This window comes from Lucilia sericata, unplaced genomic scaffold, assembly GCF_015586225.1.
Source record: "Lucilia sericata isolate MDLA Ls3-8-SP2 unplaced genomic scaffold, ASM1558622v1 Contig000062F_arrow, whole genome shotgun sequence".
NCBI lineage: Eukaryota > Metazoa > Arthropoda > Insecta > Diptera > Calliphoridae > Lucilia > Lucilia sericata.
This window is the reverse complement of record NW_023994097.1, coordinates 289,479-317,355: the sequence shown is the minus strand read 5'-3', so window position 1 is coordinate 317,355 and position 27,877 is coordinate 289,479. Positions and strand designations below refer to the sequence as shown.

At 30.4% G+C, this 27,877-nt stretch overlaps 1 protein-coding gene across 2 annotated transcripts in view; it reads left to right on the top strand.

The window, feature by feature from the left end:
• Positions 1 to 18,658, top strand: part of LOC119616240 (homeotic protein proboscipedia) — a 96,339-nt gene extending 77,681 nt beyond the window's left edge. Inside the window, exons 5-9 of one of the 2 annotated variants that reach the window (XM_037972567.1) lie at positions 13,666 to 13,823; positions 14,088 to 14,202; positions 16,147 to 16,278; positions 16,346 to 17,653; positions 18,328 to 18,658. In XM_037972567.1, coding sequence (XP_037828495.1) covers positions 13,666 to 13,823; positions 14,088 to 14,202; positions 16,147 to 16,278; positions 16,346 to 17,653; positions 18,328 to 18,602 — 1,988 coding nt within the window. In that variant the 3' untranslated portion in view covers positions 18,603 to 18,658. The remainder of the gene's footprint in view (positions 1 to 13,665; positions 13,824 to 14,087; positions 14,203 to 16,146; positions 16,279 to 16,345; positions 17,654 to 18,327) is intronic. The other variant, XM_037972568.1, reaches the window with a different exon arrangement.
• The last annotated feature ends 9,219 nt before the right edge of the window (positions 18,659 to 27,877 follow it).

The window sequence follows — 27,877 nt, the reverse complement described above, 5'->3', positions numbered from 1 at the left end:
CATATTGCATTTTTTATACCGTTTACGTGTATTTAAATTTGAAATTCAAATGTTTAAATAAATTGCATAAAATTACATGTTACGCTTTTGACGGTTTAAAACACGCAAGAGATTAATTTAATAAACGGTTTCTTGGCTTGATTTATTGTTGAGTTCTTAAATTGAATTAACTGCAACTAAATTTTCTCATACAACAACTGCAATAACCAATGGAGTACCATTAATTGTAACAATTAAGGTGGTGGCCATATACAATTAGAAAAAAAGCTTAAAGTTTAATTAAAACTGTTTATGTAATAGCTGATCAAAGTTTAAAAATCAACTGTACAGAAATACATATGAGTTGATATAAATATTTATTTACATAAAAATAATACCACGAATAGAATTAAAAAAAATCAACTACTTAAATAGAAAAAAATTAAAAATATTTAAGTTAGGTAAGGTTGATAGGCTGATGTATCTACATCAAATGCGAAGAAATAAAACTAGGACACTATTGGGCTTGTTGTGCGCTCATTTTCATGGAAAATGATTGTTGGTGAAAACAAAAACCTTATATTGTATTCAATAAAAGTATTATCGTCCAATGTTCAGAAACTCAGTTTCCTGGACGTAATTCCTAAGAATTTTCCAATCACTGTTCGTGTGGGATTTTATATCCGAATAATATCACTCAAAAGATATTCGGATCTAATTTCGGCGGAAGCCGAAAGTGCTCCAGAATTTCACTATTCTCTCTACATGCTCTACATTCGTCTAAATCCGTCCGCTCAGAATACGTACCATCATACTAACCTTAAAATAGTTTATTTTCAGTAGGCTTCTCGTCCTGCTCTCGTTAGGGTCACCCCATTGGATCTTTGTGGTTCTACCCACGATTTCATTATTCCAAGAAAAAAGATAGAAGGTATATTGTTTTTGTCATTCCGTTTGTAACACATTGAAATATTCGCCTATGACCCATAGCTTAAAACTGCGAGTACAGCGATGAAACAGCGACATAAACAAGTTTCGTGTGAGCCAAACCTCTCTACTAAATTTTATGAGGATCAGTCTATAACTCTATAAGGTCGCCTTCAGAAAATGACAGCAGTGAAATTTTACATAAACAAGTTTTGTAAAATAAATAAGGCCGCATTTATGAGCCCCTACCCTACGTCCCCTATTAACTTAACAAATACGTGTAGATATATGAAATTCCACATAAACAAGTTTTATGGGAACTAAAATCTTCCTACCGACTTTGATGAAGATGGATCTATAAATGACCACTTCAGTAAAATTACTTTAACTCTCATTAGTTGCTTAAAATTACGACTTAGGCGATGAAATTCGAATAAACAACTTCTTTACACAACATAATTTATGAATTTGATGAGGATTAGTCGATAACTGATCACACCCCCATTATAGGTTTCCTTCAGAGAATTACTTTAAACCTCGTGACTGAATTAAAGATACGAGTACAGCGATGAAATTCGATACAAATAATTATTGTATAAACCGACGAGGATAGGTCCATAATTTACTCTACCCTCCATATAACCACTCTTATGGTTATAAATATTGGACCAAAAAAAAATAATATTTTTAATTCGGAAAAGCACGGCCCTCTTTCAAATATTTCCCTGATGTTCATATTAATATCGACATATGATTATAAAATTCAACATCGTTCTAATAAATGAGAAAATTTCTTCGTTTATATCAAAGTTTATTAATAAGGATGATTTGATGGTGGGAATATAAGATTCGGCATGACCGAATATAACACTCTTACTTGTTTGTTAATAAAATCGCAAATTTCGGGCGGAGGAGTACAAGTACCTATTGTGGACATCGATTTTGGATTAGTTAACGCCGTTTTCGTTTTCGTTTCCGATGACGATTGTATTTTTTATATTTTTTTTTTTTTTGACACGGCGACTTGGGATGGAACTATGTCTTATACTTTTCACAAATAATAGCACTAACTGTTCCATTTTTGGATCCACCCGTATAAACTTCAATGGCATCCTGATCAAATCTCTAGAACTAGATGCGATGATTGTAGTAATCTCTTTATCTAAACAGATGTGAGATACTTTATAGTCCGTTAGAATGACCTATATCGAGGATTTTTAATTGTCCATTCTCCTTAAGCCTGATTTTAATTCTTATTCCTTTCTATTTCTAGAATCCTACAGATTACCTCAGTACCAATAGATATTCGTATCCCTGTAATTGACAGTGCCACAACTCTCCATGTATAATGCATGGCAACACACGTTCATTATACTTCACCAGACATTGATCCATGTGCTAGAATTGGTCTATGGCTTTGTTTATCCAGTAAAATGTCTAGCAAGAGCACATAGCGTTTAGATTTGGTATCAAATAGTAGAAAATTGGTAATAATTTTCTTCCATTTTCTGAAGATTAATATTCATAATTGATAATACATCGATTTAGCAACTTGCGAATTCCTTAGCCAGTATATTTGGAAATTTGTCCTTTACTACTAGAGGTTATTTACAGTTACTAGTAGTTATTACGTCTTTGCGCTTAACACTCAATGAAAAACAACATTACCTTTTAATCAGACTTCCTTGCATTTTTGACATTATACGAAAATTTAACCCCATAATAATGTCACAACACTAGTTGTTACAACTTTAAAGTGTCATAACACGTTAATCATTATCTTATTTTTAATGAAAATCCTTTTAAAGAATAATATTTAACGATAGAAAATTCTACATTTACAAAAAGGGTTAAACACAACCGCCCACCTCCATGGTATGTCATTCAATTATTTGATCTCTAATAATGGTATTTGTCGATTCATTGTCCTAAACAAAGGATATTGTATTTAAACAATATTCTTTTTGTTTTAATCTAAATTTTTTTGTGGTTTATTACAGATGAAACATGAAAAATTGTTGGCACAAAAATGAAATGTCTTCAATCATTTTGTTCTATAGGTCCTTTTTTCGAATGTTTGTTTAAATAAAAGTGCGTAAAGTGGAGGGATGATGACTTTGTGTGACATTTATTTGACAAAAAAAAAAAGAGTAAAAGAAACACATTTTGTTAGACAGATTAGTTTTAATTAGTGTTTAGAACAAAATACTGAAGATGAAATGTTGAAAACAATCAAAGAAAAAGGGTTACAATAGAACTATTATAAGTGTTTTCGTAATTAGCAGGAATTAGACAAAGATAAAGCAAAAAGAGAAAAGAAGTTAAGCTTTAATAACAATTAATTAGTGGCTAATAAAAATTGGGTTAAAAAGAAGAGTATTAGATTTAAAGGGCATTTTAAGCATTTCAGTTAATTCCGAAAATTCCTCAGTAACTTAAGTAAAATTCAGAACTATGTATTATAATGCTCAATTCTAACTCAAGATCTGGAATTGTAATTTTCTTTTGTTTCTGATCGTTACACCCTTGGTTTTACTGACTCGTCATTTTAAAGTCAGCAGCATTAACATTTTTTATAATAATTTATAATGATTATGTTGGCATCATAATACATATTATTCGAGATTTCTATTGTCAAAACAAACTCTGTCAGACTGCAAGACACAAATACGACCATATCAGATATATATTTTTTGTTTTCATTCTTTATTTTTCTTCAATCAAATCGGATTTGTTGCGTTTCCTTTGTAGTCGATTTTTTCTATATATTTTGTCAGTAGCACATCATTCGCATTTGTCGTTGCTCGTATAGATAGATACAATTTAGTTGTATAGATACAAATACACTTTACACATGAATACGAAAACAAAAACTATGTACATATTTCTATGAGAAATTGACTTTTTTGTTGTTGCTTTCGTTGCTGCTGCTGCTGTTGCTCAAAAGCCAAAATGATTAATGATTGTTTCGTTATCCATACATATGAGATACAAACAGACAGATTTCTTGTAGTATGATTTGATATGATTTCTCATATACATAAATACATTTCATGTAGATCTTCTAAATCTGTATGCTTCTGTATGTGTACGTTTCCTGTAGATGTTTCGTTTTTTATGTGTGTATCTCTGCCACAATAGTCCTTGATATGAACTAAGAATGCAATAAAATAATCTGTTTGAAAAATTATTCCAATTTTTGTTTGTAGTTGCAAGTTTAGTTTGAATATTGCAGAGATGGAAAATCATTGTTTCACGTTATTTGGTAAAACTTATTTTTTTATCCATTTCCATTCAATTTCTATTCTACTCGATCCAAGTTTATTCAATCTATTCTATTCTAATTTGTTTTAATCATTCGAGTTTCATTCCATACTAATCAATCAAAGGCATCTTAATTGTAATCTAACAAAGTTTTTGTAACTATTGCCTGTCCAGGTCGATTTTATTCTAGTTGATCCAAATTTATTCAATCTGTTCTAATTGATCCAAGAAAATATCGTAAAGGTGCCACGATATTACATGGTTAAATTGTACTTAGCTTGAAAAAGATCATTGTTTTATGATGATTCCCGAAATATTTTGAATCTATCTTGGATCAATTAGAACAGATTGAATAAATATGGACCAACAAGAACGAAGTCGAAAAACACATTTTTGCTTTCCATACAGTAAGTCCGTCTAGTGTACATATGTATGCGCATATGTATATGAAAACAAGTAAGAAAGTATAGTCGGACGTGGCCGACCATATGATGCTTTACATCAGTTATGAATATTAAATGTGATTTATTTTGATTCCGATTTATTCAAGCAATTTATTGGCGAAAAACTAATTTTCTAAAATAGGCTTTATATGGGGGACAGGAGGAAATGTGGACCGATCCCGATAAAATAGGCTGGATAGATATATATAATAATTATCTGTGCTAAATTTCATTGCAATAACAATGTTACTAAATGAATTGCGGATATTCAAGTCACTTTCTGAAGGGGGCTAGGGTCAAATGAAGTCCGATCGAATTTCGGCAAGGTCATCAAGGCTTTTATAAAACTTAGTTGTGCGAATTTTCATCGAGATACATTTATATTATGCATAATTATAAGCTCAAAAGCCCTTTTCGCGAGGTTCAGTTGTATGGGGGCTAGGTGAAATAATAGACCGATTTAAACCATTTTCAATAGACTTCGTTCTTGGGTGTATTCCAGATTTCTTTAAATTATCTTGAAAATTGCGACCTGTACTTTGATAACAACGTTTACATGCACACACGGACGGTTGGGCGGACGGACATCGTTAAATCGATTCAGAAAGTGATACTGAGTCGATCGGTATGCTTTAAGATGGTATAGTACTAATATTTTAATGCGTTACAAACATCAGCACAAACGCATAATACCCTTCCCACTATATTGGTGTAGGGTGTAATTAACTAATAACTTGTTTTAATAAAATCGTATTGATGATGAGTTATCTGAGTGCGAGTTCTTTAAGCTTGGAAACGAACACCTGAAAACTTTTAGAAGTTCTCCTGTTCAAGTCGATCAAAGTCATTCTGTTTGCAAACAATATTCAATGAAATGCAAACGTTTCATATAAAATATGTATTAGTATTTAATAAAACCATCTCTGACATACAGTAGCATTGAATTTCTTTACAAAAACTTAAAAAAAGAATTTAGCAAAAAAGAAAAAACCATTAACAACAACAGCAGTTGTTGGAAAAGTAGGCTGAACTAAAAACAGCAGCATCCGTTGCAATAAACATTAGTCTTCGACCATACATATCGATACTTAAACTTGGCTTCATTCTTTTCAAGATTTCTTTTCTTTTTTTTTTTGTTATTGAAGTTCTTACCAATCAATTGTAATGTATAAAATAAATTTTTCTTTGGCCATTTCTCAAAACATTGTTGTTTTAAATATTGAAAAATTGTATCGTTATGCCAGTTGTATGCATTGAATAGATGAATAAATGTTGTTCGTTCACGCCTTTTGCATCAGTTGTTGCTTTACTTTACTTTGCATTGACTTGAATTGATTTCATTTGAATATTTAAATCAATTCTGATTTTTTTAAACAATTTATGATGTAATCAACACAATTTTTCATTTTCTAAAATCTGAAAGTAAAATATGATGAATGTAAAAGAAATGTAATTGAAAAATGTCTTTAACAATTTATGTTAGTTTTTTAGACAATGTTTTGAATTTTTTTTTAAAGAAAGTTAAGTTGATAATAAAAAGTTTCCACTTTTATGTTGTTTTTGCCAGAAACAAAAATATTTGCATTTTATGTGTTTTTGTGTGTATGTAAATTTATATGAGTTGCTGCTACCGTATTTAAATGTTTGTCCCCAAGATAAATTGGGGTCATTTCGGTTGTTACATTTGTCTCGTTGTGTAGTTGGGTGCTTTTAGCCCAAGGTGTTTTTTTGGTAGTTTGTCATTTTGTTGCCCTACAACATTACTTTGTAACCACTTGTCTGTTTTTTTTCATGTTAGTTTGGGTGATGTTTGTGTCTTTGGTCGACCACTTTTCAACCAAACGGCCAAGTGGTCAACAATTTAACAACACACACACACACATATGTCCTTAATGTTAGGTAGTTATTTCTTTTAGTTTTTCTATGTGTGTATGGGTATTATTGAAAAATTTTCAACACTTTATGTTGCAGTACAAAAAAATTTTAAACCTTTTGAAACTTTGAAAGAAATTTGAAATTTTTGTGAATAATTTACGTATGTAGTTTCAAACTTAACACTACATTTTACATCAAGTCCATTCTTTGTTCTTTAATCGATAATTTTTAAAGATTCTCAATTCTCCAAGGTTAAGGAAATGTTTTTAAGAATATTTATTGTCAATCGATCCCTTTCCCCTAAGTCAGGTCAAAGACTAATCGATATATTAAGATTAAGTTTATTGCATAAAGTATGTTGTAATACCTCGAGACGGTATGGATCTATCTGCCTTTTCAAAATTCTACAATTGTTGAAAGCTATTTACTTTATCGCAAAATATAACGCACATCGAATACGAAATTTTTAATCTAAGGAATTTAAATTAGGGTATCATCTTCGTCTATGTAATCTTTGCTGTCTCTCGAAAATTCTTCTCTGTTTTTATAAACAATTTTAACCCATAGTTATAAATAGATGGAAATAAGAACATTTAATATTACTTATTAAATTAAAAAGAAGAATCTAAAGGGAAGTGTTTTTTAGGTTCTTCAGATTTTATACCCAGCAAAAACTGGGTAATGGCTTTCAATTGTAATTACTTACCTAACAACATACTTTTCAATAACTACTAGATATCGCCTGTATTACATAGAAGTAGTCTAATAAGGTCTTACTAATAATGTATTATATAAATACTTTCTTATTCATTAGACATCTTGGCAGTAAAGATATAGAAGCTGTATACGTTTTTTCATGCGATTTACAATGACTACTTTTTCTAATTACTTGTAATCGTTTGTGGTAAGTACTTGCCTCCAATGACATCACCGTGTTAAAATAATGACTTAAAATGCTATTGTGTAAGTAAATTTTAGCATTTTAACCACTTACATGGTAATGAAAGTTTTTACTGGGTATGAACAGGAATATGTATTTAAAGTGTTGATACATTTAAAATTTAACAGCTCAAACTTCAACATTTATTATGACTAAACACTCCAAACATAAACGCCTCAACTGTTTTAAAGTATTTCCAGGGAAATATCTTGATAATTATCGTTAAAAAATGCGGACAAAAAAAAACAAAGTAAAGAAATATTTTGCATTTGTTGCAAAATTTACGCTTATTTTAATTTTACAACAAGTACTTACACTTACCACTTGTGACAAACATTTAATTTGCAGCCAAAAAAGGTAAAACATTTAACAAAAGAACATCATAATTCATAACATTTCCACACATATAATATAATATTTGGGTAATAACAAAGATACAGCTACGAAGTATGGTCATCCTAAGGGATACTTTTAGCAAAGTTACAGGGAGGATGTTAAAATGTTTAACAAACTATAGCCACACTTATTTATAAGGACAGAATGCGAGTACACAAGTGCTTTTAAGTGTTAACAAGTAAATTATAATGTTAAATATTAGTTTGGTTGGTTAAACCATAAGAGCGAGAGAGAGTTTATGTGTCCTTAACCACAAAAAGGATACTATTCTGGAAATAATGAAAAACAACCAACCACTAACCAACCCATAAATAATCATAAAGTCAACCTTAAAAGTTTAAATCAATTTTCCTGAGAGTAACGGAAATATAAAACCATTAGATTGCAATTCGTTTGGAAAATTTTACCAACTCAAACTATTAGATACTGTATACATACATACATATATGGCCAGTAAATATACTACCAGAATCAATAATGAAATGTTCTTAGAAATAAACTTGCATTAGTTAGATATTTTCACAAACATTATACATTCAATAGAATTTTCTTTCTTTACATATGAAAATATTGCTCTGTTTCTGCAGCTATTCCAACTTAGGAAAGAAAACAGAAAAAAAAACTTGAAACATTTGAAAGTTTAGATAAGTTTGAATTCGGATATTCCGGTATTTCTTCTATGATGTTAACGTCGATGATGGTGATGATGTTGGTAGTGACAATATTTCCATCCATATATTTAGTAGATTATTTGCATGTCATATACACAGAGATGATGTTGTTGACAAAACAACTCTGCCATAACCACAATACTCCATACATGGAGTACAAGCTGCTGTATATCTGTATCTTGTGTTTCATTTGAATGCATGTCACCACATAACTGTTTCTGTTTGCCTCTGATTGCATTTTACATTGTCAATACTTACTTACATACATACTTATATACATTGCTGTTGCATGTTGATGATTTCCTTGTTGTTTCACATTCAAAATAGGAAAATGATTCCAAACATCTTTTGTGACCAAACTCATGCATTTCCATTTTAATATTCTACCACAACATGTAAAGAAAATGCAAGATAAAATTGTATTGAATTTCAAATTCTATAGAAAAGTTTTAAAACTGCATAGTTTCCCACTTACATTCAATAGATATGTATGTAACTAATATACACATTTATATATATACATACATATATGAATTTCAATGGAGTTTCCTACATTTCTCAATATTTCCTTGTTTTTGCCTGGCAATATGTAGTTTTATCTGTTCTAGTTTCTCATGTCGTTCTTTTGCCAACTCCATAGGAAATCATATTTTCTACTTTTGTATTCGAATATTTATGCTCGTATTCATATTTAGATAAAAAGAAATGTGAAATTTAGTTTTAGGTTTTGAAAATTACACTGTAGAATTATTAATCCGAGTTAAAAAGTATAAAATTTGTACATTAAAGTTCCATTAAAAGTTTTATTAAATTAATTTTTATGACGAACCCAGCAAAAACTTATATTGAAAAGTAATGAGTTACAACGCTAAAAAGCCGTTTTGTACTACTTCTTTATTAGCATTTTAACTTATTATATTAACATCATGTTGACATTGGAGGTATATACTTGACATTGGAGGCATATGCTTACAAATATGTAACTATACACTATGAAAATTGACCTTTAACGTTTTGGAAGTAAAATATTTGGCTTTAATATGAAATCAAACACTATGTTGGACTTTAAATAGTTTCAGAGTAATGGGCAATTATATGTATGTACTTTTATGAAATTTTAACATATTTTAAAATTTTCTAATCGCGATGTTTTTACATTGGAATGAGTTTCAAAAAGTCAATGATATGTGAAACATATTATATATATTACATATGGGCAATTCCATACGATTGTATGTGACGTTCGTACGCCTTCAGAGTAGTATAAATTTGGTAAAAATGGGAGTACTTGGAAAACAATATTGACATTCTGCTCCATTCTGAGAATGCTATGTTTGCAAAAGGAATCATCCCATTCGGAATCATGTTTTCCAAAATATGGATTAAAATATGGCGATATCATATGTGACTTTGGATGGAACTAGGGTCAAATAAGGTCCAATCGTTATGAAAATCGTCATAATGGTTTAGGCTTATATACATTATAGATCTGCCGATTTTGGAGGTATTATTTGGATAGTATTATAATTAACAGAATCATGAGCTAAAAAGTGATATTTGCGGGTCCGTTTGTATGGGAGCGTGGTGTAAAAATAGATCGATTTCCAAATTTTCAACAGTCTTCGTCAGTGGTCATACAAAAGATCATATACTAATTTTTGTTGAATTATCTTCAAAAATGCAAAAGTTATAGGGGTTTTATTTTTTCAATCGTTGTTTACCTTTTCATGGAATTGCCCATATATGTGTGGTAAGTTTCATTAAAATCGGAGATAGTAAATCCGACTGCTGTCCGCTTTCACATGGATTCTCCCATTTGTACCATGATCACTGGTGTAGGGCCATGCCCGACTATAAATTCTTACTTGTTTATTTTTATGTGTGTAAAAAACAGTTGCTATTGCGCGATCAAATAAAATGTGTAAATAAAAGAGAAAAACTTAAAATAAAGTGCTGAGGATTCTGATTATATGTAAGTCATTACTGAAAAGTAATGCAGACTTTATATAGTAGTCATTGAAAAAGAAGTTGTTGTGTAAGTACAAATTATTACAGAGTACCCAAAGTTCTAGCTGGGTACTTACTGGAATTTTAAGTCATTATTTTAGACAAGACTTTCCACTCTAGCTTACAAATGAATACTTAAATGAGTCATTACAAATAGAGAGATAAAAAGTATACACAGCACCAATACTTAGATATTTTATTACCTATTAAATAATGATTTACTTCAGATACTATTTTCATTCTGTGTGTATAAAAATATAGATGGTAGTTGCTAAAAATTTATAATTTAAGTATTTAAGGCTTTTTTAAAAATATTTGTTATTAAATTATCTAACTTCAAGGTCATTTTTAAGCTTTTTTAATTTCTGGAACAAAATTCCTTGTGTAAATCTTAATAAAACTGTTAGATCTTCAAAGCGTTAAAAATTCCAACAAAAAAAGACTCCGTAAGCGATCTATCTGCCTGCAGCACTTTTCATTCACTTGTTTTATTAAAAAAATCAATAAATTATTTTACTATTCATAGAATATTTATAAAGTAAACATCTGTTTGCCTTCAATTAGTACGTTACTGTTTTTTCTGTATTTCTTTGTGGAGAATTAATTAAAAGTCTCCACTTAATGAAAATTCATTAAGTAAAACAAACCGACGCTACAGACAGACATGAAAACAAAATTTTCAAACAGTAGCAGTCAAAGCTAAAGCTACACCGAAGCAACAGTGCCAAACGTGAGTCTGAAACAGACAAATTCACAATTTTTCTTTTTGTTTTCAATGAAACTTGATTGATTGATTAGAATTTTGTTTTTTTTTTTTTTTTTGGTTAATTACTTAATGTTTTAAACAACATCTTACTTATCAAGCCGCCAAGTAAAAGACGAAATTGTTTAAGGCGCGTAGTCAGTACCATTCGCACGTTGTTAGAAAAAGTTTTTACCATTGATAGTAAAGCATAGATATTAGGGTGTTTTATTGTTTTCTTTCGAATTTCAAGAAATTTCGGTTTAAATATTTAATGAATATTTCATCAAAATCGGGAAACCTAACTCCCCACTGAGGACAAAGTTCAAGTTTTTTAATACATATGTATCTTGTATTTTTTAAATCCAACGAATTAACATAAATTGTAATAATATTTTAAACCTAATAGCCTGATTTGTTTGTTTGAGCGGAAAAAAATTAATGTTATAAAACTTACATTTCTAAGCAACTTTTGTTCTACAATTTTGTTCATAACCTGTGTTATGTGAAAAATACCTGGTTGGTTCCTAGAGGAACCAACAGGCACCCGGACTTCTAAATTATAAATATTGTAAAACGTAATTTAAAGGCAATAATAAGCAATTTCATTGTTAATGAAGATAATTATATTGGGATATAAATAAAATATATAAAATAGCTCTTTTCTGATGAAAAATATGATTTTATGTGACATTTTCGACATCGAACTTTCGTTAGGGATGAATAATTTGGATTTTTTGATCGCGTTATGCCTTATATTATAAATTTTGGTAAGAGTATTATGTGATCTAGGTGAATATAGCTAGTTGGCAATAAACAGAGATTGTACGCCGACGTTTCGAAGCAATTTCAACCCCAAAATTGTTTGGTCGATCTTTTCCCACTCGAATTTTAACACAAGATTTCATCAAGCAATAACAGACTACTGGCACAAATGCTATGCTTCATTTTAAAATAAATCAATCAAAAAACATCCCAAAAATATCGATTTATATAATCTGATATATGAAAAAATTTGAAGTCTGGGTGCCTGGTGGTCCCTTAAAGAACCAACCAGAAATTTAAAAAAAATCCCTCTAATTAAAGAAGTAAAATCACTTCAAATACCTATTATTACAATAATATTAGGCAACGATCCGTAAAATATTTTTTCTGTTTAAAATTTTGTCGATTTATAACTAAAACTTTTTGTCAAAAGTACACAATATCACAAAAGAAATTTTTTTGAGGTAATTGCATTCTTTTGAACCTGGACAAGCCAAATGAAACTTTATTCCAACACCGATCAAAGAAATTAGTGCCGCTTGCAATTAAAAACATTTTAAAAGTCATAACATGAAGTTGACAAATATTTAAATAACAAAAAACTTAATTTTTATTGGTTGGTTCCTGGCGGTACCTGGCGGTACCACCGGATCTGCAAATCAAGGAATCTTAACCTACCCCCTGTTAAAGTTTGAATTTTTAAGCCTTAGGGAGATTTTTTAAATCGATGATCCAAAATGCATTTCCATTACAAAAGTAAAGGGATTATTCCCTGTATGTGTAAATATGTATTAAAAACTTCAGAACGCTGAGGCGTGTATTTTTTATCCAATTCGATGAAAATTTTAAGTGTAATAATAAATTCAAATTATCATACACAACCACAAGAGCCACCCTAATGTTACATTAAAATGATACGATTCTTTTCAGTTATATGGTAAATAAAATTGGTTGCATTAAAACCATTTTTACTTTTATGAATAAATTCGTTCATAACTGTGCGTCTGTTTTAAAAATTGTGTCTGGGTTGTAAAAGATAACAATTTTGCGAGGGATAAGTGTTCACTGAAATAAAATTATTTCGCCATGTTCATACAAAAATTAGTTATGCATAGTGACATACTGATGGATTGCTTGAACAAAACTTAAAACATGAAATCAAGAACCTTAAAGAACTTTATCGTAACATTTTAGAAAATTATTAAATGTATTGCTAATGTTTAGCAGAATTTTCCTTGATATCAAATGTAATCGAAAAAGTTAATTATTTTTATTAATTTCAAATGTAAATTTTAAAACCGTCTTAATTAAATGTAAAAAAAACGAAATGAATGCAATATTTCTTAACAACACCACCCCACAAACACCACAACTTCAACCCAAACATTAAGTCACCTATTAGTATTTCAAGTGGCAGCAGACCAACAACCGACTTTATCATTAAATAGAAAGCAGTTTTTTTCAAATGTTGCATGTTGCATAAATAAAATGTTAAGAAAATCAAGTTTAAAGCAAGATATATTACTTAAACAAAATTAAATATCGGTCTGGTAGCAGGTTGTCTTTATTTCTGTGTGTGTTTGTGTGAGAGTGAGTGTGTGTTGGTTCAAAATCTCATTTATTCATGTATCAAGAAAATGCAATTTTCAATTGCAGCTGAATTCGTTCCAGAGAATGGCCTGCCACGACGTTTACGGACCGCATACACAAACACCCAACTGTTGGAATTGGAAAAGGAATTTCATTTCAATAAATATTTATGCCGGCCAAGAAGAATTGAAATTGCAGCCAGTTTAGATTTAACTGAACGGCAGGTGAGTTATTTTTATTGTTTTATTTTTTCACTTTTGTACCTTTTACATTCTTTAAAGTGTTTATTTAATAATGGTTTCCTTGTGCTTAATGATGAAACTCAAAATAAGGGAAAAAGTAAACTAATTTTGCACAAATGGCAACTACCTTTTAATTGCCAGCAAGTTCTGTTTCTTCCAGTTTTAGTTTTTAATTAACGTCCATTTTCTGCTACTTAGTTAAAAATGTTCATTTTCATAAATTTTGTTTTCTGTGTGTTTTTACAGGTAAAAGTTTGGTTTCAGAATCGTCGCATGAAACACAAACGTCAAACTCTTTCGAAAACCGACGATGAAGACAACAAGGACAGTCTAAAAGGTGATGATGATCAGTCTGATAGTAGTAAGTGTAACACGATTTATTTTTGTTTATGTATATTTTTGTAGTGAATAATCGAAAAACTATAATCATACTTCGAATTTCTGCATTCGTGATCAAGTACAATTGATCACAATTTTCTACCTATATACCTATATAATTATAACACCTAACTGCAATAAAGTCTTAATTCTAGGTCCAATTCCTTTCATTTCCAATGATATATCCAATCTCGGTCGAATTCCCCTCATATTATAATATCCTAGTAAATACTATAGTTCAAGGCCTTCTTAAATTTCAACATTTCTTAATGCAAAATGGGTGCAGAGATAACGAAGATATGGGCAAAAATCTGAGGCATCATCTGAAAAATTCGTCAAATAATGTCGGTAATAACTTCACTCGATTTATTTCGAACTTTCTCAGTGATCGCACTATACGAGTTTTTATTGATGGGATCTCATCAAACGAGTTCAAGATAAATTCAGGGGTACCGCAAGGATCCGTTCTTTCTCCTACCCTATTTCTTATTTTCATAAATGACCTTCTATGTCAAACTTCCAACTCTATCTACTCTTTTACCGATGACAGCAATATCTACCATTCCTATTCATTTAATTATAGGCCAAGCCCTCTAGAGATTGGGGCAATGAGCCGCAATATGAATGAATCGCTTAATCACGACTTGAAAAAAATCTCTGAATAGGGTCGTGTTAACAGAGTCGATTTTAACGCCCGCAAGACTCAATTTTGTTTTTTAACACACAAACGTATGGAAGATAATGTTGGTTCATCTATATTTATGGGTGATGTAAATATTAAGGAATCAGAAACTCTTGATGTTCTGGGCATGAAAATACAGTGCGATGTCCGATGTACTAAACACATTTTCCAACTGTCGAAAGAAGCACTCAAGTGTCTCGGTTTTTTGAAACGGTGTAAGACATACTTTACTCCATCTGATCTTCTTACTATTTACACCACTTATATTCGACTGAAAATGCAATACAACACCCATGTATGGGCCGGATCTTCGAAGTCTATTTTGGAGCTAATCGACCGCGTACAAGAAAGGGCGAAGGTACTTATCGGTGACAGTAGGGTATCCAACTTTATTGATTCACTGAAGCACCGTCGCAACGTGGGGTGTATTTCACTGTTCTATCGATACTATAATGGAATGTGTTCCTCTGAAATTAGGGAACTCGTTCCCGTATATTTTTACCTAGCACATGACTGTCTTCAAGAACACACACACACTTCCATACATTTTCCGATAAACCGGGAAGTTTGACTTTACAATTGACTCAAGTACATATTTACTTTTTAATTAAAAGTTATTAATAAGTATTATAGAAAAATGAACTACATATTTTTTAACAATAAGAAATATTCGAATTCATAATAGTATTTCAATTCACATACATATGTATGTACAACATGAGTAATATCTTAACAAATGGTTAGTGATTTTATACTGAAAATTTGACTCTTGTGATTACTTCATAAAATATTAGCTATAAAAACAATTTCTATAAAAAAATAAAAAAAATCAAGAAATATACCACTAAACTTAAAGTTACCACCTTTAATTTAACAAATTTATTTGAAAGCAAAAAAAGACCAAAATTAAACTAAAGCGTATCAATCACTGTCAGTACAAAAAAATGTATCTTTGATGTTTCTTGTTTTTATTTGGTATCGTTTGAAAACATACATATAAATGATACCCTTTCAAGCACCCTATACAACAATATAATCGTTTAATTTAGTTAGTAAAATCATCATCAGCATCTAACATTAAATACTTATTTTGCTTTTATTAGGGTATCATAAAGTTGACTTAAACCCTTATAATTATATAGGAATACTTTTTGAAGGATCTAATTTATAAAAATAATTTTAAACTATATATGTAATATAAAATATACTCCAATTAATTATGTATTGTGTGTATTTTCCCGACAGATTCCAATTCAAAGAAATCATGTCAAGGCTGCGAACTGCCATCCGACGACATACCAGATTCAACTTCAAATTCAAGAGGTCATAACAATAATACACCAAGTGCTACGAATAACAATGCCAGTGCTGGTAGCTGTAAGTTATTTGTTTTTTTTTTTTTAATTAAAAACTGTATATAATAAATATTTCTTTACTTTTACAGTAACACCCAATTCTACATTAGAATCCGGCATATCTTCCAATCTTTGTGGCAGTAATGCGGTGTCCGGTTCTAATATGGTTAGTGCTGACTCTAGCGTTGCTTCCAGTGGCAGTTTAGATGATGACATCGAAGATGGTCCCATCAATAAAGTCAAGAAAAAAGATGATCAACACATTAAAAAGGAAGCAGTCGTTTCGACTTCCACCAAGATCTCACAATTTAGTGGCTACGATACGTCCATTTCAATTGGCATTGGTTCGGGCTATAGACGTGACTCGGACACATCTTCCCAACACAGTCAAGCAACGGCCAATAGTAATAGCGGTGCCGGCGGTAAACGTCGTTATCAGAATTCAAATGCAGCTGCCAATAGCAACAATATAGCGGACGGTGGTGGTAATTCATCATTCTATCCCAGTTACTATAACAATAAGCAACCACAACAGCAATTGCAGTCACCACAACAACAACTACAACAGCAGCAACAACATCCACCACAAACACCTTCACAAGAGTACTATGGAAAATATGATATTGAATTCGCCGCAGCTGCTGGTTCACCACAGCATATTGCCCACAGATTACAACAGCAACAGCAGCAATTACAAAACTCAACAATGCCAGTACCCAATGGTGAATATCTAAGTCCCAAACCAGACTTTTTAGCAGTTTCACAAAGTTCACCACACCTCAAGTCAGGGAACGAAGTGGCGACGAAACTACACCATGGTCCCAATGTTTTCCATCATCCACCAGCACCAACATCTACCACAGCTACTGCTCAGCAATTACAACAACCTTTCTATAATCACCACACTGGTGAGGCATTGCAATACAATGCCTATAACCACCACACTCACCATGGTGGCAACTATGCTGGTCCTCCACTAAGTCAACAACAGCAACAACAAATACCTGGAGAATTTGATGCCAGCGGCAATTTCTATGATCCCAAAACTCAAGGTCCCAATGGAGCTTATTATGACCAAATAAATTTCCAACAACCTACAGAATTCCATCACCATCATCAGCAGCAGCAACAACAGCAGCAACACAGTATGCCTCATATTAATTCAGCCACTGCTACAGCCTTGGGCATACACATGGAAGCGGCACCACCACCGCCGCCATCGTTGCCAACTGGCGCACATAACCAAATCCAACAACCGTTCTATAATAATCATCATCATCACCACCATCATCATCATCACGGCCAACATCATGGTGTGGAACAGCAGTATAATCCCCACAGTTATAATCAACACGGACATTTTACTCACCATCAGCAACATCAACAACCAATGAGTGGTAAGTATACCTATCGTACTGCCGAATAAATTGCAGGCACAAACCATATATTTTGAAAATAACAAAAAAAATAAAAAAAAAATATATAAAAAATTTTTTTAAAATTGTGGGAGCACGACCCACCGAATATTAATTTTAAAAATTTTTAAAAAATATATATAATCTTTCCAAATAAAAAAAAAATGTTAAAAAATCCTGCGAAAAAAAGTTCCACGTTGTGGAAACTTTTTTTCGATAAATATAAAATAATCGATAAATGTGGAGACTTTTCTTCGATATATTTTTGTTTTCATAAAAAATTATCGGACAAAATTAGAGTTTTTGGAGAAAAATTTATTTAATGACTAAATTTTTATTGAAGAAGGGGGGAAAAAAAATTATTACAGTGCAACTTTGGCAATCCGAACACATAAATTTTTGGGCACGTTTCGAATTATTTAGACTTGTCCGGACTATTATAGTAGTGAAAATTATTAAAAAAGAGGATGTGTAGTAATGATTTATTAAAACATAAAATTTTTTATTTATTAAATTACATTATTATATTAAATTACAGTACAACTTTGACAGGCCGGAAATGCACCTGTCCGGTCACTCCAATAATTCGGACGCTTCTACATCCCGGACAACTTACAATTTCTTAAAAATTAATATGTCTTTTGTAAAATTTTCAGATAATCATGTCGTCCCTCCCATGTCTGGAGATGTTCTCTTAGATACCGATCCACCACCACACATTCAAATACCAACCGGTGGTCCTAACAATAACTTTGTTAATCCTGCCAATGTTCAACCGCCCACAATGCCCGCCCATAATGCAAATTTTCCACAAACTGGACCGGGTGGAAATCTTAATGGTTTAGTTGATAATTCCAATAGTTCATCGGATTTTAATTTTTTAAGTAATTTAGCAAATGATTTTGTACCCGAATATTATCAATTAAGTTAGTTAATGTAAATTTCAGAAATAATCAAATAAAAAAATCCTAAAATTAAGTAGCTACAACAAAGTTTAATAGAATGTGGTGTATTTTGAAATTGCAAATCTTAACTTAATTATTGTAAATAATTTTTATTATGTATGTAAAATTACAATAGAAAACTAACTGTTCTTAAAATTTTTAATATAATGCATTATGTATGTATGTACTTTTAAAATAATTATAGGGGGAGCGTTAAAAATTTATTTAAATGATTTCATTATTATAATTCTTAATCTAAAAATACAATAAAGATTTTTAAAAATTTTCTTCCGAAAACACAGTTTAATTTTTAGAATCTTGATAAAGTGTTTAAATGTGAGATTTTTTTTTAATAAAATGGTTATTAATTTTATAAATTCCAAATACTTTTTAAAGCAGTTATATTTTCAAATTCAAATCGCAATATTATCACCGACAGCCATTTCGGAATAGCTTTGATAGGTTTTTATTCCAAAAGATTTGTTTGTTATAGCTTAACAAATTCGTTAAGTATTTATTACAAGTTTTACTTAGAACGGGATTTCGTGGCCTGGATAAACCAAAATTAAACATTTATGATTACAATATAATCTAAAGTTCGAAATCAAGTTAAAAAATTCGGCGTTAGTCAGAAACTTACATAATATGTAAGTACATTTCGAGTATATGAAATATTTTGAAATTGACTATTTGTTCGTCTGCCTGTCTGTGTAAAACACGCTCACGATAAAACTAAGCGAAGGAAATCAACCAAATTCACCCAATATTGTCCTAAGTAGTTTGGTATTCAGCAAACGTAGTAAAAAGTTATGAGTAACGTAGTAAAAAGTTATGAGTAACATTTTCAGACTATCTCGAAAGAATAACGTTTTTCCCAATTCTTAAGTAGTTTTCTCAGAAGCTACCAAAGATATTTCGATGAATTTTGTCCCACATTACTTTTTTTCTGCCAGGGATCAAGTATGTTCAAAATCGTAACAATGGATCGAAAATTCCCCATAGCCCCCATACAAAGGTATTAAATTAGTTTAGCGTTAATAACTCCCACAAATATATCGGTAACAACACAAAATTTTGTACATGCAAATATAATATGAACAGAAATCACACTACCAACGTAGATTTGTATCGGTCCACAATTAGTCATAGCTCCCATTTAAGGTTCACTTCCGAAAATCACTTAAACTCACAAATTTCATTGATAAATAAAGCTATTGTGATAAAATTCGTCGCAAATGTATTTTGTCTATATACATATGAATTACTATACGAAATGTTTTGTCTATATATGAATTACTATACAATTTTTTTTGATTGGCCCGTAATTGGTCATAGCTCCCATTTAAGGTTCACTTCGGAAAATCCTTGTATTTCATTCAATTATAAAGCTATTGGGATAAAATTGGACTTGAATATATAAATAAATCATTCTACAAATTTTTTCCTAATAGGTCCATTATAGGTCACAGCTCCTATATAAGGTCCAATTCCGAAAATCACTTAAACGCACATATTTCATTGTCAAATAAAGCTATCTTGATAAAATTCGACACAAATATGTTTTGCTTTTATAAGAATCACTCTATATATAGTCCATTTCCGAAAATCACTTAAACGCACATATTTCATTAATTAGTAAAGTTATTATTATACGAAATTTTCCCGGATCGGTCCATAATTGGTCACAACTCCCATAAGAGGACCATTTCCGAAAATTACTTAAACGCACATTGACAATCAAAGTTATCGGGATAAAATTCAACATATGTATGTGTATTTTGTATATATAAAACTCATTACACGGAATTTTTTATAGATCAGTCCATAATTGGTCTTCTTCTACAAAATCACTTTAAATTATTATATCCGGATAAAATTCGAAATGTGTATGTTCTGTGTATAGATAAATCATTGTGCTAAAATGTTTTCAAACTGGCCTATTATTAGTCATAGCTCCGATATAAGGTCATCAACATGGTTTCAAAATTTCTTAAACGATTTAGTTCATTAAAAATATCGACGTCGGAGTAAAACTCGACAGGAATGACGTTTGTAAATATACAAATCATTTGACATCGGCAAGATCGGCCCATAATAAGTCATAGCACCCGTACAAGGTACACATCCGAACGACTTAGTATAAATTTTTCTGGACTCTCACTACGGAACCAAAACTTCTGTTTAGTTATCTAAAATTAGACAGTTAAATTGGTTTTCATAACAAGTAGCTTGCTGATGGAGCGTATTTAAGATTCGGTACAGTCGAATCTTACTTGTTTTTTGTTGAATTTGTCTTAATATCACCCTTAAGAGAATTTATATTGGAGTTAGTGTCAAATATGGGTCTATTTAATGTATATAGTTTTCTCTGCTTTAATGATCTGCGGATCCCAGCATTTGAAAATAAATTTGCTTCATATATAACAATGTGCACGTCGTTTAAAATTATCTAAAACCTACCCAGCAAAAATAAAACGAAGTACTTCCAAAAGAATAACATTTACCACCACTTCAAAAGTAGCACTAAGTGAATTTTTTACCTTCTGTGGATGTGATGTTTATTTAATTCTACTTTTTCAGTGCTGAAGATATAGCTTTATTGTTCTTACATTTTTATGAGTTAAAAATGTTACTTTTTGGGATTTTGTATTAAATGTGTCTATTGTCCTTAATTAATATTATTTAAGGCAAATTAGTTGTATTCTATAATACTACAATTTCACTTACAAATAACTTCTAAAAGAGGAACATAAAAATTACTTCTTGAGAATGACTTCAGAAGTAGTGAATTTGGAATCAAATAAAATAACATCCCTCCAATGGCAAGCCTATGTTAAAATTAATTAATTCCAAGATGCCGTTTCGGCTGTATGCCGGTGAGCTGTATCAAAGGATAAAAGAACCTTTTTTGTATTTTTTGTAATTTTTCATATTTCTTCCAAAGGAAAGATTTTGGCATCATAATAAATGTCCTAGAGAGTCGTCAATGGCATATCAGAAATTTATATGTAAAAGAAAAAGTAATCGAAATTTTCTAATACTTCGGAAAATTTTCAGATTTTTTAAATTTTAACACAGATGAATTTGATATAATTCGTTGAAATTAATACATAAAAATCCTCAATAACATTTACCGAAATTGTTTTTTCCGTTTTTCAACATTCAATCTGGATCGAATTTTATTTGAAATTGGGTTTAAAATATTTAAATAAAATACAAAACATATCTAATTTCGAAAAACAGAAAAACCCGTTTCGGTGAAATAATATTAGGTTAATAATGCAATAATTTCAATTAAATAATTCTATGTAAAAATTTTAAAAATCTAAAAATTTTCCGAAAAATTATAACATTTGTAATAATTTTGGAGCCGTATATCATTGTAATCGTCTCTAAAACACCTTTAAAAAAAATTTGAGAAATGGTAACTTAGAATAAACAAAATTTTAATTTTCGGTAGGAAAATCAGCAACTTCCATTTTGGGGCCACCCTAATGTACATATGGGCATTTCCATCGTGACGAACGTCACGGTCGTACGTTTCAAAGAGAAGAACAATATATATATACATTTATATTTTTTAAAAATTCTTGTATTTTTATATAAGGCTTCTATAGCTCTATAACTGGTCGGAAGAATAAATTGGAAGATCTTAATGGCCCTAAGATATAAGTAGTTAAAGTGCGTGACGTGACAGAAATAGAAGTTGCTTATTTCTTTTTTGACAAAAATGTAAAAATCTGCGAGTTTCACCTGGCTTTTTGGTGAAAACCTTTTTTATTGTAATTTGGGATATTTATTGATTGTTGTTCAGCTTTTAGAACTAAAAAATTGTTTTCTGATTTTTTTGTACAAGCCGTTATGTGTGACGTGATGTGACAAAAATTTCCAATGATGAAATTTGCAATATTATTGAAAATTAATTACTCCATAGATTTATTTTGGACGGACATTGTTGAAAGTTTTTGGAATCGGAGAAATATTTCGACTATTTAATAACATTTTAGTTGAAAATAGCTCCCGTATAAGAATAATATAAGAATTAACATTAATTAACATAAAACTTTTAAAAATGCTTATATCACCATAAAATTCAACACAAATAATTTTGACATACACAAAAATCGTTCATCCTATTTTTTTTAAAAATTGGTCCATGATTAGGCATAGCTTCCATACAAAGCCCACATTTCATATACCCATAAACTTGGATATATAACTAAAATTTCGCCATCCTGATAATACAAACACACAAAAAACTTTCAAATGTACAACTACTGACCCTTCTGATGATAATACAATAATCGGCCATAACGCCCATATTAAGCCGATATCCGAAAATCACTTTTTTCCATATATTTCTTAAAAATATCATTTGTTGAATTTCTGTGACTTTTCTTCCACTTATCAACTAAAAAATCATAACTATCACCTAATTGAATAAATTGCATAAATATCACATCTTTTTAAATAACAATATTTCACAATTCGAAGGTTGCACTTGAGAAAATTTATGTAATGTGACGTGACGTGACAGACTTTGAAATTCTATAAAAAAATAACCCCGCTTAGAATTATTTTTTTTTCTTTTAAATTGAGTTCTATATACTAAACTTAATTTAGATTCAAAGTTTTGAATACTTCTGAATGCCAACTAAAAAGTTATGTTTCAACGTGATGAACGTGACATTTAAAAGTCTTATATTTGTATGTTTTAAAATAACTATTATTCCAACAAATATTTTCCGATAAAAGTCCATTTAAATATTAGCCTTTAAAATAATAAAAACTATTAAAAGCAAATGCTACTAAAGGTGCAAAAATATGCCTGAAATATTATTGTAACTTTTAATTCCGATTTCTCATCATAGTGGTTAAGAAAAGCTTTTAATAAAATTTGAATCTTTTTCTATAATAATAGAAGTTGAAATTTTATTTTTGATGACTTTTAGTTTTTGAGCCACGGTGGACTTTTCGGTGGAAGTGCCCATATGTAGTGTACAAAACCTTAACCGAAAAATTTTTATTTGAAAAATCACACAATAACATTTTAAGTTCAATCGCATTTAAAACGGTCATGTCCCTTACAAGTAATTAAACAAATTTGTCGATGTAAACCGTATAAAAAAAGTATACTGCCACGAAGATGATCATGAATTGGAAAGTATTTATATAACACATTACACTAGACAACACTTTTAAGCTCTAGTTTTCAAGATATTGTCGTTTTTGTAAAAACATTATTTAAGACATTTTTTTTTATTTTTTTATTCATTTTTCAGAACCGGACCAATATTCATAGAGTTATTTAACAACATGGTAATGTACATAAAATTATATATCATTAGAGTATAATTATACTCTAATGATTATAATCATACTAACAGTTATTGGAAGATATCTTGGATGTCCTGCACCGAAGTTTAAAAATGTACTTTTTTGTTTTATCCTTATAACTCTAATTTAAGATAAACTAATTTGATTTTTTTTTACAATATATATAGTACCAACACATAACAATAACAACATTTTTAAATAACAATTGGAAATTCGTTAAAAATTTGACAATGGAAAAATTCAAATTAATTTAGCCCAAATTATTTTTATAAGGCTAAAACAAAAAGTCTCAATTTTCAACTTCCTTGCAATCTAGTTATACTGCAATAACTGTCATCAAGATTATAATCTTTAAAAAAATAATTTTGTCTAGATTTCCATGTTGTTAAAAAAAACTTTGGAATTTAGTTCAAGTTCTTCAAAATTTAGTAAAAACTTCCAAAAAGTGGCGTAAACAATGTCTGTACAAAAATCGCAATATCTCAAAAACTAGAGCTAACCGAAAAATTTAATAACAAGTTTTGAACTCAGCGGGTGGAAATACATAGGAATTAGCTATTTTTAAAAAGGCACGCAAAAAGTTCAATTTTGTTGACTTGTGTTATTAATAATACGTTATTAGAATACTTCTATGTAATCAGGATATGTAATGGAAACTCATATACATTAATAAATGACTAAATATTTGCGTAATTATCTCCTAAAACAACTAGTGGTATTTAAAAATAACATATTTATACCCTACACCACTTTAGTGGGGAGGGTATATTGGGTTTGTGCTGATGTTTGTAACATACAAAAATATTCGTCCTAGACCTAGACACCTTTAAGTATACCAATCGGCTTAGAATCGTTTTCTGAGTCGATTAAGCTCTGTCCGTCCGTCTGGCTGGCTGTCCATGTAAACCTTGTACGCAAGGTACAGGTCGCAATTTTCAAGATAATTGGATGAAATTTGGCACGTTTTATTTGACCCAAGGACGAAGCCTATTGAAAATGGTTAAAATCGGTCCATTATTTCACCTAGCCCCCATAGAACAGAACCCCCCGAAAAGGGCTTCTGAGCTCATAATTATGTTAAATATACAGATATATCGATAAAATACGGCACAACTAAGTTTTATAGAAGTCTTGATGACTCTGCCAAATTTCATAAAGATCGGGTTTGACCCTAGCTCCCATACAAAGTCCCCTTCAGAAAATTACTTGAATGTCCCAAATTAACTTATAAACACAAATATCGCGATGAAATTCAGCACAGTAAAATATTATGTAAATATAAATATATTCACAAAATTTTATCGGGCTTGGTCCATATTTGCCCCTAGCTCCCATATAAAGCCTCTTTCAGAAAATTAGTTTTTCATCCATAAATTGCTTAAATGTATCGGAACAAGGGAATATTGAAGATAAATGCTTTATTATGAAAAATAAATCACATTTAGTATTCATAACTGGTGTAGGGTATCATATGGTCGGCCACGCCCGACTATACTTTCTTACTTGTTTTACAATATTAATTTCGGGAAATTATTATCGTCACAAATGTCTTTATAACTTTCTATGTGGCATGTCGGAAAGTACCTTTGCATTATAATTCTTCTCTTAAATGATTTTACACACTAAATCTTAGTGCTACGTGTTTATTCCTTTGTTGTTTTTATAATACGCTATACTTTTAAAAATATTTAATTACATTCAAATCCCCTTATTATTCTTTCAAATTTGATATAGCTTAAAAAATTTATTTAAAAAATCGGCCTTACTCTTTTTCAAAATGTTAACTTCTTCTGTACATTTAAGTGCAAAACAATTTTTACTTAAATATATTTAAAATAAATTAATTCTATTCTTGTAATATTGTATAATTGTAGTTATGAAAAGATTAAAAATAATAATATTAAATTAAGCAAATGTTCTTTTTCTTGTAAAATATACAAAAAAAATGCCTAAAACTCTTTTACTTAATTATTAAAAAATAAAAAATAAAACAAATCTTAATCTATCACTTTACACATAAATTCTAATTAAATGTAATAATAAAATAAAAATACAAAATAAAAACTTATAATGATATTTAATTAAATTTATAAAATAATAATAAAAACTAAGTAAACATTTTATAATTTAAGTTCTAATTATTGATTTAAACAAATATCATCACCCAACAATAAAATACTGTGAATAAAGAAATATTTGTTTTTTAAAGCAACATTTTGTAAACAATTTTAAGAAGAAAAAAAATACATTTCAATGAAACAATAACAAAAATGGTTGAAACCCTTAACTAAGACATGTCCCTTATTCCAAATGTAAACTGACAGCTTGAAGATGGATCGTTTTAATATCAACACTTCGACATCCCGCTGTTTTGTTCTTCTGCAGTTTTCTAAAAGTCCCACAGATTGTACATAATTACATGGTTTTGTGCCAGTATGTGTTCCAACAACTGTTGTGTGAGTAAAAAGCATATTGAAGAAATTTTCTTTGGAAATTGTGTTATGTATTTATTGATTGGTTAAAGGGCTGTAAATTAAGTTGCTATCAAACATTAGAACTAGAACTATTACTTGCAAAATCGACACAGATATGTGGAAAATATATATAATTAAAATAATGGTTTCAATTTCATAGTTCTATTCTCAACACTGCGCCAATTCACAGCCGTACAAAAACGACATTCTTGGGAATAAATCTGTCTTTTACAAACAGCTAGACCGATTTCTAACTAAAAAAGTACCTTAACTTTTTTCACTAATTTTAATTTTTTCCCCATAGTATAGTATTTTTATATATTGATTTTGACATTCCGTTTGTAACACATTGAAATATTGATCATAGTCCTACAAAAGTATATATATTTAGGGTCCTTATTAAATTCTAAGACGATCTAGCCATGTCCGTCCGTCTGGCTGTTGAAAGCACGATAGCTTTCGAACGAAAAGAGATAGAGAGTTGAAATGGACAATATCGGTCCACGTTAGCCCCCATAAAAGTGGCCCTCCGGAAACAGTTTTAACACTCATAACTGGTTTAAAAATACCGGTATAGCGATGAAATCCACATAAACAAGTCTTATGCGAACCAAAATCTCAAATGACTTTACCGCTCAATATAGGCTTGAAAATACGAGTACAGCTACGAAATTTAACAGAAACAAATTTTTGTATGAGCCAAAATCTCCCTACCAACTTTTGTGAGGACCCGTCCATAATAGACCCTATCCCCCATATAAGGTCCCCTTCAGAAAATGACTTTAACGCTCATTACTGGCTTAAATGCGACTACAGCGATGAAATTCGACATAAACAAGTTTTGTATGAGCCAAAATCTTTTTACCAACTTTTGTGAGTATCGGTCTATAGTTGACCCTACTCCCCATAAAACGTCCCCTAACGCTCATTACTGGCTCAGAAATGGGACTATTACGATGAAACTCGAAGTAAAAAAGTTTATATGAGCCAAAATCTCTCTACCAACTTTTGTGAGGATCGGTCTATATTTGACCCTAGCGCCCGTATAAGGTCCCCTTCATAAAATTACTTTAACGCTCATTACTGGCTTAAAAATACGAGTATAGCGATGAAGTTTTGTTCGAACCAAAATTTGTCTATCAAATTTTATGAGGGCTTCCCATAAGGTCCTCTTCAGATAATTTCTTTAACTGACTAAAAAATTCGACATTTTCAGCTATGAAATTCGACGTAAATAAGATTTGTATGAAACAAAATCTTTCTACCGAATTTGATGAGGTTCGGCCGATAACTGATCCAGACCCCCATTAACTGTTTCCTTCAGAAAATTACTTTAAAGCTCATGACTGAATTAAAGTTACGAGTACAGGGATAAAAGCAGACAAATAATTATTGTATAAACCCTCCATATAACCCCTCTTTCAAAAAAACCGTTTATAGCTATAAATAAA